Source organism: Vanessa atalanta, chromosome 1 (genome assembly GCF_905147765.1).
Source record: "Vanessa atalanta chromosome 1, ilVanAtal1.2, whole genome shotgun sequence".
NCBI lineage: Eukaryota > Metazoa > Arthropoda > Insecta > Lepidoptera > Nymphalidae > Vanessa > Vanessa atalanta.
The window spans coordinates 3,931,537-3,953,218 of record NC_061871.1 but is presented as its reverse complement, the minus strand read 5'-3'; the positions used below and the strand labels follow the sequence as shown (position 1 = coordinate 3,953,218).

Here is a 21,682-nt window from a genome sequence, read left to right as displayed (position 1 = left end):
AGCTTTTACAGTTGAAAACTTATATAGTTTTTGATAAATTTGTAGATCAAAAGGTTTAATTTAAACAAATTAAAAAATTATATGAATTTATTCTACATCACTATTAATTTTTTTATTTTTTTCGAAACAAAGTAATTTCTCATTTAGAAATGTTGTTCAGAAGTACAAATCATGATATTTGCAACTAGATTTGAGTAAAATCAAATATATTATTTCATTTATTGATAAATATTTAGCTTTTATCAATAAAAGCTATAGCCAGAAACGAATACTCTATACTTTATAGCCAAATGGTGTATCACAGCAACTCTAGCTTGAAATATCAAAATTTTAATGAATGTGTTTAAACTTTACGCTGGCTCACAGCCTAAAATCTAAAATAGACAATTTTTATTCATTAAGTTACAAGACACTCGATAGAGTTAGGTACATTCATTAAATGTTTATTTTTTAAATTATCCTAGAAATAGGTATCTTTATATAGATTGAAAATACGAACACGATATTTCTTTCTATTTGAAATTTAGGTTTATCTATGTGCATTTCGTATGGTGTACAAGTATAAACTATTTTAGTCAACTTAATATTTCTACCACACAATATTTTTTCAAAATCTATTGTAAATATACCCATAAGTTCAATGAACTTTAAATTGTTTTATGATCTTATGGTAACTCTACTTGGTAGATTCTATTATGGTAATCTCACCGAATCTAATTTTTTTAGATTAATTTTGAACTTTGGCACATAACAATGGTGGACTTAATGCGGTCGATTGAAATTTTTATTTTTTCGTTTTATAATTGTGTCAAAATGTTTTACATTAAACAAAATTTATCTTGTTTTTTAATGTTTTTTTTTTTTAAATCTTAGTGTGCAAATCGTGAAAAGGAAATGACGTTAGGTTTAATCTAACATCGACTCAAAAATTTATCAGTGCCTATTAATAGGCATAAAACAGTTGAATAGATTATTCATAAATATATTTATTTTTGTTTATGGTTTTTTTAAAATGAAGATATGTCAACTATAACATTATAATGATTCTGTATATTTTATATCACTAAGTGATGAAGAACACATCCACGTATATATGCTTTACTATTTATAATCTTTTAAAGAATCCGTTAAATATATTGAAATTTAGTTATAGATATAATATCTACTTAATTTTATTAAGTGAAATCTGTTTATTCAATCCTCAAGTACCATTCCATTATGAACATCACAAAATGTATCACCTTAAAAATCACGGCACAATTATCTACAAGCATACTTTTTTGTTGACAATTTATGGTCGCCATTCATACTTCTTTCACATTGCCGGAAAAATAACACAAATAATCCGGTAATGTTGTGACAGAATCATCCTTGAAAAAAAAAAAAAAATGGAACGATCGTTTTTCTATCGATATAAGCCACGTTAAGAATACGCACTATTCGCTTTTAAAGCATTTATTAAAAATGCAAAGATTAAAAAGGTTTTAATTATAAATGTTGTTAACATAATAATCTGTCACTAACATTCGTCGGATTTTGTGGTTTTAGTTATACAAGTACTTTAGGGCAGTTTTTTTAGTTAAATACATAGAAGTTTTATATATTAAATAAAATTATCAAAATTTCAAACATTCTGCAGCTTAAATAAGGTGTATTAATTTAATCAATGTTTCGAAAAATAAAGCAATAATCGATATATATTCTGTCACTGCACTTATGTTTTTGCTTAGATTTTATGAGTAGTACGGTCGACATAACAATTTAATACTGAAAGATATAGGTATTACATATTCAGGTAAACGTAGACAGGTCCATTGCAAATTAGATGTTTACCTATTTTTCAAAACAGCGTTACTGCCATCGAAGATTTTTAATTTCTATAATTCAGAGGATTTAATAATAATTAATCTATTTAAATTTATAATCTAATATTCGCAAAATTGATCATGCACTATACTTAACTATCTTTCAATCAATCTAATTTACTATTATTATGAAGTTTCGAATGATGAATTAATTTAGAATTAACTACCTAATCGCTTAAGGACTAGGAATTACAACATCGATTTCTATTTGGCAGTAACCTAATACTCGTTACATTAATTTCTTATATAATGACACCAAAATCATAAATTGACAATTTTACTTGATTAAGTATGTAGATTATTTATCCGAGACACAATAGAAATACGTAGTTTTTTAATGGTTTGTCTTTTTAAATGACAAATAAATGAAATGTTAAATAGTATTCCTTTAAAATCGCTTAGCTAACATTGACTTTGGTACTTAAAAGATATTACGAATACCGGTTTTTAATAGTATTTAATATCTGTCATTAGCAAGTATAAAGGTGAGAAGAAATTGTTACATTACTCTGTACTCAACGCAAAGTCGTTTTCGATAATGACAGATTTATATCAGTAATTACTTATAGTATTTCGAACATTTCTTAATAGTAGGCCTTATAACTAAGAATCTTGACAAGGAGCATAGTCCTTTAAGTCGTTATATATAAGAAGAATTATAATTTTCTTATGAATAAAACACCCATTTTGTAAGTATATGGGTGTCAATTACATTATAATAGAGATGACACAAACATTATATAAATGATCACAGTAAGAAATCAGCTAACTACGCGAATGTGCGTAATAATTTTCAGGTTTCGACATTATGAATAAAAACGAAACGAAAAAGTCGTACAATGTTCTACTTAACTATGAAAATTAATACATATATATATATCATGTAAAATATACATTGCGTATGTTATACTAAATCTGAAATAAAATGATTAATAAAATAACAATTAAAAAAAATGTAGTCAAAATGTTAACAAATTTGCATCGTCTGTAAATGACTAGACTAGTGTCTCTACAATGATCCGGGAAGTAAACATTTAAATTTCATCAATCTTCAGTCCCATGTTATATTTAACTTGAGCAGACAATATTCTTAGAACAAAATAACTATTTACAAAGTTAATTTAATTTAGATAAAATATTCCATGATTGTAAATTATCTACAATTTCATCAACATTATAAATGTTATTATTAAAAAAAAATCAAAGAGATACATTAAAAATCTTTAGAGGCGTGTCGGTAACTTTAGTCAGATTCCCACTTACAACTAATCTAAATAGTAACGGAACAAACGTCGAGCTAACCTAAGTTAAGGCTCTTTAAGATTCACGAATATTTCACACATATGTATGTATACAACAGTGAATATATTTTTATTAATTAAATCACCACTAAGCATCAAATGTAACAAAATTTAGATCTAATCTAACATTTACACGTCAAACGAACATTAATATAATTTCAGTAGTCGTAAGTAAATACGATATATTATACAAACGAACTATTAAACATAATATTCAGACCGCTCTGCGATCATCCGCGGCAGGTTTATTATGCGATTGTTAATTTTACATAACGATCAACAAGACGCGATCTCGATCCGTTTAAGATCCTTTAAAACAGAGTATGAAACATTTACGAACATATCACGTAGACTTTTGTAAATTGCGTTCGAAGGCGCGAACGTTTGCACTGATAGTTCAACATATATTCCTGTAGTAAAAAGATTAATATTACGGAGGCGAGAGTATAAGCGGTGCGCGTTCACGAGTAGATAGTGATCACTTCGCGTCCTCCTCCACGAACCATCAGCACTTTCTCTAGACCCTCCGTCAACACCTCCAGGAACTCCATATCTGTAATTTTAAAAAGTTATCAATAATAGAGAAAAATATTTTATTTTCAGCCATTCTGGTCCAGTCGTTAGATGACGTGGGTGTAATCAAAGATTGTGGATTCAAACCCCTGGCTCTATTGAACCAGTCCTCTCGGCTAATGCTGTGTGATGTGAATATGTACCTACATATATTTAAATTTAACATTAACATTCATTTAACATATTTTTTTTAATTTTTCTTTTTTTAACGTAGTTCAAAATAGAATTAAAGCTGTGTCTATGAAAGATAAACTCATTAATTTGCCAACGTACAGTTAGATTCCCTCTCGAGTTTGGTGTCGCGTGGAGGGCCAGGTAGATTCAGTATGACTAGTTGTGCGTCATGTGAGCGCGACACAATCACTTCGTTCAACTTCACAGCCGTGTGCATTCGTCGAACAGTGCCCTCGTCACTGTATAAAAAAAGTATATTAGTTTATTTAATATGTAAATTAATAAATTGTCTCTTTGTTTTTCAAAGTGAAGCATAAACATGTTTTTTTTTTAGTTATTGTCCGACTGAAGGTTAAAAATTGTGATACTGGACATACAAAAATATTTGTTTGTTGTTGTTTAGAAATACGAGTAAATTAAAAATAAAAGTAATAATTACAATTTAACTAAAAAAAAACAGTGTTATATCAACAACAAGTTACGGTCATTTAACTTATCATTATCATATTATATCATACAAGTTAAGTTTGCTAAGTATGTTATATTTTGATTTATAACTGGCGATGATGACTAGCCGGTGCAACTCAGTATGACCCTCTTCACATATTTTCAATTCAATTGCCTTCTTGCACAATCGTAAGAGCTTGTTGAGTTTTGGCACTTAATAAAAACCTTAAGCTTCGGCCCTAAGTTCGGACCATTTCACCCGAAGTCGAAACCGAAATTTCGGTTGGACACTAATTTGTACTAACAGTATAAATTAAATGCGTTACTAAGCCACGGAAGAGATTGTTTTATCCTCTATGCTTGCAATAACACTGGCTTAGTGGAAGAATTGTAAAGTGGGTGGTACATATTTACGGGCTTGCTCAAAGCCACCAGTAAGTTTTATATATGACAGGAGGATATTTTGCGGTGGAGAAAAAATATTGATATTTTACAATTTTATTCTTATTATTACTTAAAATGAAATATATATAAAGTTCGACTTACGGAGTAATGTTGGGCATGTTGGGCTTGGGGTTACCCACGTCGCCGTTGGGGTTGCCTTCCTTGTGCTTCTCGGCGTCAGGCGGCGGCGACTCACACTGCGAGCGTTCATCGGGCGAGTCCCACATTGAATCGATTATGTGCAACAAACTACTTCGAAATTCGTCCTAATATTTACCCCAATTTTTTCATCGTTCCATTTCGAAATTTCGTTTAAATTTGTTCGTATCGCGTACCGAGCGTTGCACATGACGGATTCAAGGCGAATGAAACACGGGATGTCATATATTATTTAAATTGTAAAACGATCACTGACTACTGACATTCAAACATCCACTCTTAGCTAATGTGGTATGAGAAACTAAAGTGAACAAACCAATGTGAATGAACTAATTGCAAACATATGACCACCGTGTGTAAATTCGCTAGGACTCTTTATGGTTAGCTATACCATGCAGTTGACCAACATAATCATAAAAATAAAATGATTAAGCAGTGCAGTAGTATCAATTAATTACATTTAAATCTCTTATCGATAAATTTATTCAGTTATTGAAAGCAATACTTAATTTATTTCAACAACTGAATAAAATCGAATATTTATATTTATAATTATTGTGGTTATATATTTTTCATTAATATCAAAGACTAAGGTGCTTTAGCTCGGTGAGAAATAAAAAAAAAAAAAAACAAAAACACGAAAATGTAAAATAATAAGACGCTGCGTTTGGTAGAACACGAAAAAGCAAATGATTAATTTATTTTGCTTGAAGAATTGGGGGTTTTTAGTAAACTTTCAGAACTGTTTTAAATTATTTCGGAAAGAAAAATAAAGGAATTATGATTCAGGTAAACCCATTCATATCTTTAGATTAAAATAAATACAAGTAACTCGATATTTCTTACATATAAATATTAATCTCATATTAACTGTATTAATTACCCACATTAATAAGGTGGTTTTCAAGTCATTTTGTAACCTATCTCATTTCCAAGAGAGTAATTACAGCTAGCGTACCACATGTCATATTAACTTTATTAACAATCACCTTTTCGTCCTTGTCCTTGTCATCGATCTCAGCGAGAGGAGGAGATGGTGCATCATCAGGGGCAGGGTCGGAGCCTGGTTCAGCGAAACGGACCTTGCTAGCCGTTTTGATATCCGCATGGTGGTGGTCTACGATAGCTTGTACCTATAAAAAATATCTTTTAATACTTTGTCGTTGGAGTAATGAGATATTTACTGTAAATTAACAGTTATACGTACATAAATGACTACAGAATAAGTTTTTAAAACTTTTAGAATTTTTCTAAAGTAGAAAACACTTAAATATTGTCTAAAACACATATTACTACCTTAAAAAAATAATCTAAGTGTATTTATTGTACATTTATTTACTTCTAATTGGAAGTAGTGCACCACATTAAGAAGAATAATATTGTGACATGGTTAAAAAAGATGTGGTTAATAAAAACAGAGAGTTAACACCGAAAGCCAACAAATGCTCAGTGAATGTTAAGCAGTTTAGCGGATGAGAAGATACAAACAGTTAAACATTACATGATAATCAGAGTAAGGGATTTGGCTTAATGATATGAATATAAATAAACATAGAAGACAATAAAATAGGCTAAGATAACAAAAGCAACTCGAAAGCAAAGATCAAGAAATCAGACCCTCAGTAATGTAACGATAAACAACCGTGAAGCCAGGGCGTAATGATGATGATATGGAATGCGAGAACTAATGATAAAATATTAGGGAACGAATAAGTTCTAAAATGCATATTAAAAGTGGACTCGATCGAGGGTAAAGTATCCAGTTTACCAGAGGCAACTTCTCCTCAGCATTTTGTTCACGATAGTCCACCAAATTTTGCATCTGTATCGGCAGCGATAGACAAACGGCATATTAATTATTTATAACTTTATATTGTGAAGTTGAACAAGCCACGCTTCATTTGTACAAATACATAGCACACTTAATAAATACACAGCTAATATGAAAATTTTAGCTTTATATCCACAATGATTTTAGTGATTAATATTAAAGTTTTAAATATTTCGTTTCAACTTACCATTCCAAGAGTTTCTTTCTTGTTTAGTCTGAGTTCTCGTAACATTTGATTGCGTTGCTCCATCATCAAGGTCCGTTCGTAAGTGTAAGCGCTGATATCGCTGTCAGTCTGAAATTTTTTTTATACATTTTATTTATTTTTTGTATAATATTGGTAAACGGACGGTTAAATGGGATATCTATTAGTAAGTGGTCACCATTGCTCATAGACATTCCATACATCGCCAATGTGCCACCAACCTTGGAAACTATGTTGTTATGTCCCTTGTGCCTGTAATTACACTGGCTCACTCACCCTTCAAATCGGAATACAAAAATTATAAGTATGCTGCTTAGTGTAAGAATATATCAATAGTTACGTTATAGTGTATTGTTTTGGTATTTTATGATTATCATAGTAGGTAAAGATTATTATTAGAACACATTTTATCTTACCATTTCAACGACTTCTACTTCTGCTTCCAGACGTAGCTGGTAGAGGAACATCTTCAGGTCTTTCTTCATTTGAATAGAATTATCTTCAATCTGGGCAACAGTGAAAATACGCATCTTGCAATTCTTCCAAGTACGATGTTGTTTTAGAAGGAATGGTAGCAACATCAGCATACCACCATCATGCACAATCCACCAAATATCTATATTACCGGACACCTACAAAAAATATACAAAATATTTATATAATTTTGTCAACAAGACCATAAAGAAAGAATTAATTGTGAGCCTACATAAGAAAAAAAAATTTAAGTCGTTAATATGTAATATATGTCTGCAAACAATGATTAAAATGTATTATATAGGATTAAAAAAATACCTTTTCTGTTGAATCAGGGAAGAAGTTGATCCCCTTGGGCACTAACATTGCCATTCTCGCGGCCGTGACAGCTCTTACGGTGTGTAAGAATACTTGCCAAGTGCGCTCGTCTTCTGATTGCCGCCAGCCATACGGCCATCCCACTATCACTGTATTGGGTTTTAATCCACCAAGACCCGTTGTTTGAACGCTGATATAGGTGTAAAAAAAAATTTATATAAAAACAATCTAAATAGAAAATCCATAATCTCATTATTTGGTTCTAGTATGACTAATTTTGGAATAAATTTGTAAAATGATAAGTAAATGCACTTACAAGTGACTTAAGCCATCAGAAATACTGTGAGATACAAGGACATCAACGAATCCTTTTACTTTTTCTTCATCCATGCATTTCCGTAAATTCTGCCTGGCTGAAGACGCTTCACCTGCCCGGCGTGTAAAGTCTCCACCCAAGACCGATACACAGACCGTAAGACCTTTACCTGTTTGGGAAATTTGAGACATGAGAAAAAAAAAATCGTTTACTGTGTCCAAAAGAATTGTGCCTTACCAGCTTTCAGTTGACTGGCAAAGGCTAGCATTTTACGATACTTGGGATTGAGATCATCGTTCAGTTTTGCAAGTACAAGAACTTGTGGGCGCCAGTTCTTTGTATGTGGAGGACCCTGTTCAAGACGTAATAAGGAGTAACGAGCAGCTGAAAGGGCTAAACCACGTAGACCATCACCCCACTCTTTCTCAGCACTGGAAAATTTAAAAACATTTTAATTTTTATACGACTTCTGTAATTTATAAGAATAATATTAAATATTAATTATATTATTATTGATCTTACCCTCGATATTCAATATATTTGTAGATAAGACCCGCCATACCCATAGCGATGAGAGCGTAGAACCACGACGTCATAAACATGATAGAGATGCACAACGTTAAGCCAGCAAGGGAAAGGGACCTAAAATTTTTTAAATATATTTAGTTTTAACGATTTATCGAAAGTTGTTTTATTCTACACCATTTAATCAATGAATAAACTTACCAATGATAGTATCGGAATCTTGGTCGCCAGTTTGGGGTTTTAAGCAAAGTTTGCAAGGCGCACGCCAAGTTAACAAAACCGTAGCACATGAGGAAAAACATCGAAAGTAGTGGGGCGAGGATATCGACGTTGCCGAGTAAGATGCCGCATTGGCAGATCAACATTGTTAAAAGTAAGGCCCTGTGGAATGATTTAATTTATTAAAATAATTTCAACACGCTTAGTTTTAAAATTATTAAATATTTTTTTAGTTTAAAATGAAATTGTAACCTTGTAGGTTCGCCTCTGCTCGAAGAAACGGCAAACGGAGCAAGAAACGGTATGATTTCATCTTTAGCTATCGCTTGAAGTAAGCGTGGAGCTCCAGTCAAAGATTGTAATCCTGCACCAAGCGTGGAAAGAAATGATCCAATCAAAATAACCCATTGATTAGGCCACGCCATATTAGCTACGACAAGTTTTCCGCCGATAGATTGACCAAATCTGAAAGTAAAATTAATACCGTTGCTTAACAAGTCAAGAGCTAATAACTGGATATTAAAAAACGAAATATAAATATCATGTCAATTATTAATAAAGAATTATTTCACAATACCCATATAGCAATATAGGTATTGTTAAATAATTCTTTATATTTGAAATTGATAAAATATTGTACTAACTTGTCACGGAGTAACAAATTGTCTACAGTTCCAGCAAAAAGTAGCACACAAGACAAATAAACAGTCGATGTTGTAAGGATAGCGCAGATGGTACCGATAGGAATACTTTTTTGGGCATCAGCCAAATCACCAGAACGATTAGACCCAGCCATAATCCCTAAGGAGAGAAAAACAATGATTAGTGTAATGTGCTTTTTTTCTATTTACCTGGTAATAAGTATTATGGTATACCTGTTACAGATGGGAAGAATATTCCAATTAAAATCGTAAACGTAGTAGTAAGGTCAGCGTAAATCTGGTTGTATGTAGGACGTTCCATTTGTTCAATATCATCGGGTTCTTTTCCATATGCGACATACTGACCGAGTTGTAGAAATGAATCTTGCAAGTTATCGAAAAATACTCCGCTTGATAAACCCTGTTACGATATTTAAAGCAAAGTCATAGATCAAGAAAAACAAGATACAGGTAGTGAAATAATTGGAATTTAGTAAGTACCTTAATGCCTTGAACAATGCTAACTTCATGTGTTTGATAGTAGGGATCGCAAGTATTGTTAGCACAATATAATTGATGTAATTCACCGCCGATATCTTTAGTGCAGTTGTCAATGTGTATGTCTTTCAATAAGCGCTTCCCAAGTACACACATCCTAAAATTGTTTTTTTAAGTAAGTAATTTGAAAAAAATGCAAAGAAATGAATATATTAAGTACGAAGCTTTTTAATCTTACTGAAGTTTATCATTTCCATTGAAGTTGACGAAAATGCCGGCATAGACAGCTGTTATAGAGAGTATGACACAGGCTAGTGCGATCGTTGCGAATTTATTTACGAACTTCACGCCAACAAACACCACCATGCCCATAATAAGCAGTAGCCCGGTGCCGTACACTCTGAAGTTGTTGTACATCGCTTCTGGATCCTTCGTGAAGTCGCCGAATATGGACATCCACGGTGCCATGTACGTCTAGTAATCAGATCATTCGATATTTATTAGGAAAAAATACTAACGAATTTAATCTGGATATAAATATTATAACATTACATTTTAAACTATGTTAGAGATCTAAATGTATTTTACGAAATTAGATTATAGATCGAATGGAATTTCACTTCTACTTGAATAATTTTATGATATCATAATATTTTCACCTATACAGCAGAGCCTGCCGTTTTATGAGTGTATGCTAAAATATAGAGATGGTCGGTTATATACTTTATTTTACGTCTCATAAATTTAATACCATTTTTTTTTTATTTTATCTCTATTATAATGCAAACTATCCGGATTAGCCCATAATACATGTTTGTATATTCCGATTATTTTATAGTAAGTGAAAATTTACCAATGTCAATGTCCCTGATCAATAAACTCTGAGAGGAACATTCGCTGTTTTTTTTACATAGCAACCATTAAATGTTGGCTTGGAAATGCAATTGAAATGTTTTTGAGATTACTATCAATTAAAAAAATATAAATATCTTTAAAAATAAATTTATAAAAGATAATTTCTTACCAAAACGATTTCAACAGCTCCAACAATATACATAGCCGCGGCTAGGGTTGTGCCTGTGTAGAATAGCATTCCGACTGCGCCTCCACACTCTGGACCCAATGAACGCCCGATCATAAAGTATGACCCGCCAGCTGGCACCACCCCATTTGTAGCAATAGCCGACATCGATATCGCAGTAAGCATCGTCTACGAGTAAAAGGCTCATTGTACAAAAACTCGATAAGAGGTCTTTGTTTTTTAAAATAATATTTTTTTACTAATACTGATGATATAAATAATAATACTACTGAGATGATAAATAACAGAAATATGATTGATAATTAAATTGAAAAAGTATTTATAGGTATATGAAAAATAACTAAAATAATAAATGTCAATTGATACTAACCGTACAACAGCAGATAAGCACAATCAAAAATCCCTGAATAGCTCCAGCAGTTCCAACCACCCATGTTAAACGAATGAAGAGTATGACGCCGAAGATATTTTGGATACAGGGAAGGTAGACGCCAATAAGCGTGCCCATGCGAGCTGGTGGTGCCGGTTTGGGAGCATCTGGATCAGCTGCTGATGCAGTAGGTATAGTGTTCGAGTAATCCGCCAGAGAACTAAGGAATGTGGCCGCTCGGGGTCGGTCTTCGATTTCCTCCTGTGATGAGATAGTAAAAAAAACTTAGTATTTAATTAATTTTCGAATTTCGAAAAAGGATTCATGATCCTTATATATTGTTATTATACAGTATATATTATATTTATATTGCCTTATGATATAAAATTAATTGTTTTATATGTACAAGAAAGAAAGAAGTGCTACTGATCAGGTATTTCCAACCATATAATAAAATCTTCACTTTAAATTTTTGTATTAAGTTTTTCTCGTTCTCGATACGAGATTTACCTGAGCTCGACTTTAAAGTGATCGTTTTTTATTCACGAACTATTTCCATCGTTCACCTTAGACGCTGAAATGGTCCTCAGTACCGGAAACGTCGCTTACATCGGCCTCGTTTTATATATAAAACTGAGTATACTTCGAACGACGTACTTTGAAAATTGTGAAATTTTTGTGCATATATGTATGTATGCATTATTACATATTTATACTTATATTTATATTAATTTGCCGTTGACTTTAGTTAAAACAAAGCTAAAAAGAATGGTTTTCATTCATAGGATTTTAACAAAAATAGAACCAGTGCTTAAAACACACGACATACATTAAAAAAAAAAAAAATTAGGACAGGCGTCTGCCTGTAATTGTTCTGTCTGTCTGTTTCTGTCTGTTATTGAAATTTGTCAAACTGTAAACTTTCTTACTCATTGAAAGCAAAAAGGGACAAAGGTACAATTTAAATTCGTCATAAGATAACCCTTCGATAAAGCTCCCTTAGTTATTTTAGCACAATATATAAATATATTTTTTTTATAGAATTGAAACAAAATGTGGATTACACTATCTAAAACTGTCCGTTGTTTTGTTTGAAACCCGAATTATAAATCATGAAACGTTTTAAACTGGTGACTGTTACAGCCGCTGTAAATTTTCACTTGCAATAAAACAGCGGGCCGTAACACGAGTCATTTATTACTCGGCTTCTTCTATTTGTTTCCATTTGTCCTGTCACCGTTACCTACCACTTTATTTAAAATGTGGATCTCTTTGGGATTACCGATCTAATCAAGTCCATTCGCTCAGTATTCGATACGAGTGTATTGAATAAATTCAATACGTAATCGTTATTAATGGCCTTTAAGTTAAATAATTTATTAAGAGTAAGCCAGAGAATTAGAGGTTAATATTTTTAATATGTGATTATGTATAAATATGGCTCGAAATGTTTTGAGTTTGCCTCAGAATCTATAGGAGTGAATTCTTTACTTTATGTTTATTTTTTAAATATTAATATTCACGTTTGTTTTAAGCAATGTAGTATAGAAGATTTGTTAAAAAAACAGTTCGCTTGTTCGTTAGTTGTTACAGATTTAGAGTAGACTAGATACCTTAAGCCAACCGACCAAGCTTGCCCGACTTCATGCGCGCTACTTTAGTTTGTCTTCGTGTAAGTGTGGCGTTGTAATCATTAAAAACTCTTCTAGGATAGTAAATCGAGAAGTCATGTGTCAATGGAGGTATTACGTACCATCGGTAAGCAATTTTGTTGCTCAGATAGTTGTATAATTAATTGTAAAATAATTCAATATAATGTTCAAGTATGAATGGGATGACTTAACCGTAGGTATAAAAAAGATCATACACTCGGTTTTCCTACTATCGTATGAACACGCTGTATCAAACTAAGTCTGTGGCGTGTTATTGATTGATAGATTATATAGATCTATCTTTGGCTGAGAGTTGACTCTTATGTTGATAATTTATAACCGCAATTAATAATGGAAATATGTTTATTCGTATTAATATTTAAAAATTTCGAACAAAGCCACGCAGTATAATAAAGAACGAAGACGTTGAGAACACTAAGTAATTTATTCGCAAAGCGTAACTCAAGAATGCTTGACCCCTGTGAGTAGCTCGGAGCACCATTTCATTTCTTTTGGTATTGATGGCTCTTGGGCTTTGCCGCGGCCTCAACTTGAGAACCTCAGATAATCTACGAAGGTCGCCCAATATCCGCCCTCGTCGTTTATATATAATAGCATTTTTGTAACAAGTACATAAAATCTTGGAATATTAAGGATATATTTCTTTCATATTGAATACCACGAGGCTCTTGATATTCTTTTTAAAACATAAATCTGAAGAACAATCTCAAATTCCTTACTTTCTAATTAATTTATACCTACTTTGCACAACATGTAAGGAACAGATGACGTGAGAGAAATAGAAAAAAAGTACGCAACGGCGGTTTTTTCTCTTATGACGATCTCTCACAGACAATCCAGACAGAAGACAGAAGTTTTGTAAGTGAAGATATGTATAAATAAATATGTGTATGGGAAATAGACCATCTGATGGTAAGTGGTCACCACCGCTAATAGATATTGGCGCTGTAAGAAATATTAACCATTCCTTACATCGTCAATGGGCCATCAGCCTTGGGAACTAAGGTGTTATGTCCTTTGTGCCTGCAGTTATACTGGATCACTAACCCTTGAAACGGGAACACAATAATACTAAGTATTGTTGTTTGGTGATAACATATCTGATCTGTGGATGGTACCTACTCAGACGGGCTTTCTCTAAGTATTATGGTTTGATAACCATAAAATATAAATAAGAGTAAGTCAACAGTAATAAATTGTTCAAGAACAAGTGCTAGTATTTCCCATTTAGTAAAAAAACCGTTACAGATATTCAATAATATAAAACCAAGAGCCATAATATGTACATAATAAAAGGCCGCCTTTAAACCAATACAATATAACAAGGTTTCATCTAGGTAAACGAATTTACGCGGAAAATACTTATCAATATTTTCGAAAGAATATTATACTACGGAAAACGGGGTCAGTGAAATTGCATCGACTTTCAGATAAACGGTTTGGACAAGAGTTCAATTATTTTCTCGTTTCAAAACATTGTAGCGCCAATTTTACGCGTTTTGTATATAGTTGAATTTATAACGGTAGTTTTTACAAATTGAATTTGCAATATCGTATTAATATCTGTATCGGGATATATTACTTATATAATAACATGAAATTTTATATATGCGTGTCGTATAATGCTTCGCTTGTCTAGAGACTAGGATCTGGGTTCTAATATCGAGTCTGATCAAAGTTACTGGGGCTTTCTATCAAGATATATGTGATTTATATATATTATTATATATATTTTATTATATTTGCAGCTATCTAGAGTATAGAAAGCTCTGAAAGCACGTAAAACCTCGTTACGTCAACCTGATATAACAGAGAGAGAATCTGGGCTTGCGTACTCACATGTGCACTATGATTTCTGTTGCGCAGTTATACCGGTTAGACACTTATGTTATGACTATCAAGGCAATATCATAATCATTGTCCTATATCTTAGTTATGATGCGAAATATGTATATCTCCTTATTTAAACGACGTTAGATAATCGGAATCGTCAATAGCACAACGGTTTAGGTGCCGTTTAGCGATGTAAAAAGTCTCAGGAACGATCCTGACCCCTTGGGCTAGTGTTGTCTCCACTCCTAACAAGCGATAAGCTTAAATAAGGAATATTAGTAATTCCTTAATTCATTTGGGGCGTTACTACTAGTATAATAAATTAAAAAATCATTATGTTTTGTTTTAAGTTAAAGTTGTATTACAGTCTTATACATATATTTCACTTATATATAGCTAACTTATTTCGGTTTTATGTAAAAGAGCCTCGAAGCAATCGTTTTACCCCTAAAGCGTTTTACCATCCACAAAGTCGCCAGTCGATAGTAACCATTAGCACACAAAGGTTTCTTAACTATTTTACCATTGAAAACGGTTGGGCGTTTTCCGGGATTTCCGACGAAAGGGTAACTATCTATCTATAGTCGACAACGTCTGTAGTTCCACATAGTAAAGTATGAAAAAGAAAATAACGCTCATCGACTTTAATTGTTACTTAAAAAAATTGTTTTGATTATTTTAAAACAGTATTCTTTCATATCTCCTTTTGTTTAATTGGGGTCAGTTCAGTGTCTAACTACATGGATAAGAATTGGCAGAATTTTGCGACCGTCCGACTGCCAGACGCCAACATAGCAAAAAAATTCCAAGTCTAACTTTTTTTTTCATTTCGTCGCCATGAAAAAAGATCATTTTTATATAAAAATCGCTTTGAATTTGATTTGATACTTGACAATACAATACCGAGCATTAACTTCATATTAGGGCTTCGTACAAGTTCGTTTGGGTAGATACCAATCACATATACTTTCGCCAAATGGCAATATTTAGTATTGTTCTGGTGGTTTGAAATATTAGTGAGCCGAGTAATTACAGATTTAAGACAAATAACATTTTAGATTTAAAGGTTGGTAAAGGTTGGTTGGTCTCATTGGCGGTGACAGGGCTATAAAACTTCAAAAGTCTATAAGAATTGCCTTTTAAAGTTACAAAAATTAAATGATTATTCAAAAATATTTATACAACACATTACATTTTCTTATTGCTCAAAATTCTTAATTTCATAAGAACGGTGGTAGAATTTTTTACTTTATATACGGTTATGTTACTTTATAGCAACATCTCAGACCTGACAAGAACCCGCGAAAGAAACTCAGTACGATTTTTTTTTGTAAGAAATATATTTTTCCAATGATAAATTATTCAAAGCGGCCTGGAGGCGATCGTTTCATTCCTAAGGCATCTATAAAGTCGTTAATGTTATTAGAAAAACCTTCAGCATACAAACGTTCTTTGAAGTTTTTTTAACCTTTCTAGGATCCTGTTGTAAAATCGTATACACAGTCCTACAAAATAATCGCTAACCCTGTGTACAGGAATAACAAGTTTATGTCTATGAAAAGCGTGCATCACAATTTTCTAGAAAATTCATTTAGTATGTATAACGGACATTCATTACATTATTGAGTATATATTGTGAAGCGACAGTTAATAACTTTTTCCTTAAATTTACTTCACAGAGAACTCATCGAGCGTACCCACAAATAGTTCTCATATGTAGGACGTCGTATTTAAATTGGCTACATCACCCTAAAGTAAAATACAGTAACATATTATACCGTGAAAGTTACTATAGTCTACAATGCGGGCTCTCAGTATTTTTTATCGCGAATTCCGCAAAACCGGTTCTGCTCACCAACTAACTAATACGGTTACAGTACCGCGATGGTTTAAATTTATTGGATTTTTCTAGAGGAGTGAGATAAATCCAATGAAATTGGAAGTGTATACACTCCCATGCTTTGGATATCATGGTAAGTTTTTGCTGCGCGTGAATTATTTTCGGTCGGGTTTGCCGTCTCATTGCGTTGTAAGAACGAGGGAAATAGATTACATATATGTTTCCTGAGACATTTGTGAACTATGTTATATGTCCTCCATACTTGGCTAATCTCCCTTAAGATTGACCGCCCAGACCACATTGATCCACATTGTAGTTCTATCTTAGGTTGAGCCAAAAAATTGTATAGCGTTTATAATGTCCACTATCATTTCATTTTAACACACGTATATACCTTGGTGTAAATTTACCTATTTATTTGTGTGAAGACGTGTTTCGAAGATTTATTTTAATTTATATAACCGAGAGCATATCTATAAAGTGCTATAGACATGCTCTCGGTTCGCGTACGATTCCAATTTCGATTACATTGTACTGGCATATTATGATGGCTTTAACGCGGATTCAGGCGGATCCCGCATTCAATCTCGCTTTTATTACTTTTTCTTACAGTTTTAAAATTGCTTTAGAGAAATTTATAGCCTAATAATGTATAATAAGACAAGCTGAAATAAATATTAACTTTATTTTTCATTATGGCCGGTGAAACTCAAGTTGCAAGATTGCGTTCATTTTCGAGACAGAAATATTCGCCGACTCTACGAACAATTTTAAAATCTTTTTAAATGCAATGCTTTTTTGTGCAATGTAAAATTGAAATTTCTTAAAGTTAAGATAGCGTAAGATCGAAGAAGTTTATTCAAGTAAGAAATTGGGTCGTAGCGCTACGCTGCTACGATGCCTTGAAGAGATGCTACGAACGCGATACGCGCGACTACTATTGCTACGATAGGTCAGTAACAGATTGCTGATCTAAAAACGTTTTGCTATCGTTGCTTAATTTGTATCATATTATTGGTTCAGCTATTTTTGTTTCTTTGTTATATATATAACAAAGAATCAATGAATCAATCTATGATTCAAATACATCTATATATATATATATATAATTTGAAACAATAGATTTTTAATATTTAATTTATCATTTTTTATACTTGATTAAATACGAGTAAAGTAAAGTTCACGAGTAAAGTGGGGATTTTTTAAGTAAATTAGACAAAACACCTTTTTTAAATACTTTCATTTCAGTCTCATGAGCTGAATCATAAAACTTGAATTTAAGGTTGTTTTGACTTACGTCAGTCATTCATAAAGATTAAATTAAGATGTGTATTTAAAATATTGTTTTAGCTTCGAACTATACAAGGTGTGATATGAATCAAAAACAAAATATGAATGAACATGATATAAAAACGGGCGCACAATATTTTCCGAAAACGTAAGATGCTTTCACGAAGAAAAAGGAATATTGTATGAAGTTAATCTTTAAGAAAGCAATATCCAAGATGGGAGGAAAATGTAAGATTTATAGCTCTGAAGAAACAGCAGACATACGATGATATTAAAATTACAAGCAGGGTAAAAAGAAAACAAATATTCGATCAAAATTTCGTCGTAGCTTGTCGACATTTTACGAGGCTGGACGATGTTTACCGAGCAAACAATATTAAGTGTGATGCGATCCCGTTGCCTAGCCGAGCAACGTGCTGGCGATTATCCTAACATTTACGATGGTACTAACTACATTATAAGCATAAATGGCGTTTAAAATATTTCGGCACTGTGGATTTATTAAACAAGCATGTGTTATAAGGATGCTTAATATTTTAGCTAGAAATTATTTACCTACACGATGTTTGTTCTACTGACAGTTAATAATAGTCTAAGATACCGTATGTATAGAAATATACATAATCATTTGTTATTTTATGTTGACATATTTAAATTTCGCTTAAAATCTAACATTTAATGATAGTAACCGTGAATATGAAAGACTTTCGACATGGGAACTTAATACTGTTTTATAGTGAATAAATTAAGCTTTCATTTTATAAAAAAAAATACAATTATATATTATTAACGCCTGAAGTTGATTTATTTGATAGTTGTGCAAACCTGTTTGTAATGGCAACATTATTGTTGTATTGAAGGTAATACAGGAAACTTATATTTTTCCAATTCCTCGTGTAATCTTCTCTCGATATGTTCTTTTGATCATTAACAATTGGGGAAGTTGGTCAAAAATAGTTACTTAAACTTTATTTTATTTACCAGCTTGTAAACATAGCTAGGTTAAATCATATCAATATACATTGTACTTATTATTTAATATATAATTTTTGTCATCATCAAATAATAGACAAGAGTATATATATCTTATACTATAATATTTGTATTTCATTCCTATATAAGAAGTGAAAATATATCTAGAACTATTGACAAACTTCGAAATATTTTAGTTATTATACATTGGAAATTATAAAATACTTTGAACCTATTATTTTAACTAAAACAAATATAATACAGATTTAAGTATTACTTTTAGATGTATAGCTGAGATGACTTAGAAAAAATTAAGGTATAATTTGAATTTATAAGTTCTGTACTCGCCTGAGATCACAAGGGTTTTCAATTACATCTGTATAATATCTCATGGGATTTTAGATGACAGAAAACAAAATGGGAAACCAACTCGTCTGAAATAATTTTGACACCGATATCCGCAAATCCACTTGGGACCAGCTTTTTACATTTAGACAAAAACCTCTCTTTTACTAAGCAAAAGGTCCTTAGTAAAAGAGAGGTTTTTACCTCGAAATTGGACTTTTACAGTATATTTAATATATAATTTAAGGATAATGTATAATTGTGACTTACATGGTAGAGATAAAGGGTCGTGTCGCAGCCCTTGTCCTTTTCCTTGGGTAGGCCATGTTCGTCAGTGTCACCTGTAAATAAAATTTTAATATAAATAAATGTTTTATAGAACTACATATATAATAATCTCAATGTCTTAAAACATGATTATAATTGAGGTTAGTTAAATCTTTTTATATCGATGGTATTGAAGAAACAAATTACGATGAAATTTTAATAATATGCATCTAGACTACTCTGATATATATATATATGTTTTCTTTTTTAGTGCAGTTTGTTAGTTTATAATGTTTCTTAAAACAAATGAATACATTGTAATTTCACTTCATAATTTATCGTTCCTTTTATGACATTGACATTATTATAAAAAAGGAAGCGTCTTCCCCTTCTCTAGACGACCTGTCTGTCGAGACTGATCATTAATTTTCCAGATATTAAGTAGCTTAAATACGAAATCAATATCAAAATAAAATAAAAACTACTTCAAAATTGAGGTAAAAAAAATATTTTAACATTCACGGTAAATATATGTATCAAGTAGATATCACTTAATTTTTCTTAACTAAGTTAATTTAATTTTCGAAATAGAAAATTAGTTCTAATGAATGCGACTTGAATGAAATGGTCCTTCCAGAACACGAGTAAGTTTGTAAAGGCTAAGTACAAATTGCGCGATTGTCAACAAGTTGTGGAGCGAGTAAACAAAGTATGTAATTTACTTACGACCCAGTTCGTCTTTAAAACGGGAGTCAAAGAACAAGGTACATTGAAATTTATTATTGAGAATAGCAAACATTCTGGTAGTAACTCGGTTAAATTCAATTCAAAGTACACTTATATAACATAAAGGCTCTCTTCAATAACAAGTTAATCAAGTTTTAGTTTATAAAGCATTGTGCAATGTGTTTTATAATTATAAAACAAGAGAGCTGAATTGTGCTATATTATAATATATAATGAACCAAATTAAAGTAAGGAATGCTATATATGCATAGCAATATGTTACTTACTGTATATGTGTGTATGTGTACTGTTTATGATATTTATTGGAGAAAAGAGAAAGAAAAATACATTATATGCGTAAAGAGAATATCTCGCGTACATTATTTGCGCAATTACTAATGCAAACATAGCCGTGCCCTTTAGGCACTCGCGCTTATTATTCTAATGCACCCCTAAGTAATGTAACAATATTTGTAAACTCTAACAACTCACATATGTATGTAAATAAATGTGTGGTCTTGAGTAATTACGGAATATTTGCCGTTTTTTGTTATAGTTTTTTTACATTCTTCACCGTAGAAATATTTTATTAACTATCTTGACGATGTTTCAAAAAGCCAAGTTGTAATAAATAATATTTTATTTGATTTAATACTCTTAATGATAGTTTTGTTTATAAGATTTTTTTTTTAATGTTAACTGTCAGTATAATGTGAATATTTAATGAAAAGGTTAAAATTTTAAATACCGAAGGCAAAATGAAATATGTCGCCAATGTAATAAGTGAATAAAATATGAAAAGGAACATACTAGTAGAATGTCAAGGGCTGACCTTTACTAACGTTAATGCTATAATGTCGACAGGACGAATATTTTTGGCGCGCTTGATCACATTATCGCTACGTGTGCTGTGTAACTTTGTTAATTTCACAACTTATATTGAGATCGTCGGATATGATGTTGCGAGAGTGTTGTTTAAAATTTTTATTAAAAGCAAAATGATTAATATAGAATCTAGGTTTAACAATAAACTTTTAAATCTAAAACGAGAACTGTACATTGTGTTTCGTCATAATCGATTTCAGATCGTTTATAAAGTTATTTAATGTAGCTTTATACAACAAATATAAACTAAATTATATAAATTTTGGTAATCAGAATTGATATTTATTATTATTCTTCATAAATAAATCCGTTACATAAATGATATATCTATTCATTATAAAGTTAAGAAAAGCAGCGATATAAACAATTAATATCAGTGGTATGATTTGTTGAAAAAATTTGGCTCACATTACATTCTATACAAGTATCAAAAGTACGATATTTTATAA

The 21,682-nt window shown here is 31.6% G+C and overlaps 1 protein-coding gene across 7 annotated transcripts in view; it reads right to left on the bottom strand.

Moving 5' to 3' along the window:
- Positions 1–51: 51 nt before the first annotated feature.
- LOC125067601 (solute carrier family 12 member 4) overlaps positions 52–21,682 on the bottom strand; it is a 343,127-nt gene continuing 321,496 nt past the window's right edge. For 3 of the 7 annotated variants that reach the window (XM_047676273.1, XM_047676263.1, XM_047676281.1), the window contains exons 3-22: positions 19,626–19,696; positions 11,403–11,663; positions 11,015–11,200; positions 10,229–10,464; positions 9,994–10,147; positions 9,727–9,913; positions 9,496–9,652; positions 9,104–9,316; positions 8,834–9,013; positions 8,630–8,749; positions 8,345–8,538; positions 8,108–8,276; positions 7,792–7,981; positions 7,416–7,631; positions 6,982–7,089; positions 6,732–6,785; positions 5,953–6,096; positions 4,907–5,070; positions 4,013–4,152; positions 52–3,719 (exon numbers count right to left, since the gene is read on the bottom strand). In XM_047676273.1, the coding sequence (XP_047532229.1) occupies positions 3,628–3,719; positions 4,013–4,152; positions 4,907–5,070; positions 5,953–6,096; positions 6,732–6,785; positions 6,982–7,089; positions 7,416–7,631; positions 7,792–7,981; positions 8,108–8,276; positions 8,345–8,538; positions 8,630–8,749; positions 8,834–9,013; positions 9,104–9,316; positions 9,496–9,652; positions 9,727–9,913; positions 9,994–10,147; positions 10,229–10,464; positions 11,015–11,200; positions 11,403–11,663; positions 19,626–19,696 (3,236 nt within the window). In that variant the 3' untranslated portion in view covers positions 52–3,627. The remainder of the gene's footprint in view (positions 3,720–4,012; positions 4,153–4,906; positions 5,071–5,952; positions 6,097–6,731; positions 6,786–6,981; positions 7,090–7,415; positions 7,632–7,791; positions 7,982–8,107; positions 8,277–8,344; positions 8,539–8,629; positions 8,750–8,833; positions 9,014–9,103; positions 9,317–9,495; positions 9,653–9,726; positions 9,914–9,993; positions 10,148–10,228; positions 10,465–11,014; positions 11,201–11,402; positions 11,664–19,625; positions 19,697–21,682) is intronic. The other 4 variants (XM_047676289.1, XM_047676297.1, XM_047676316.1 and 1 more) reach the window with 3 other exon arrangements.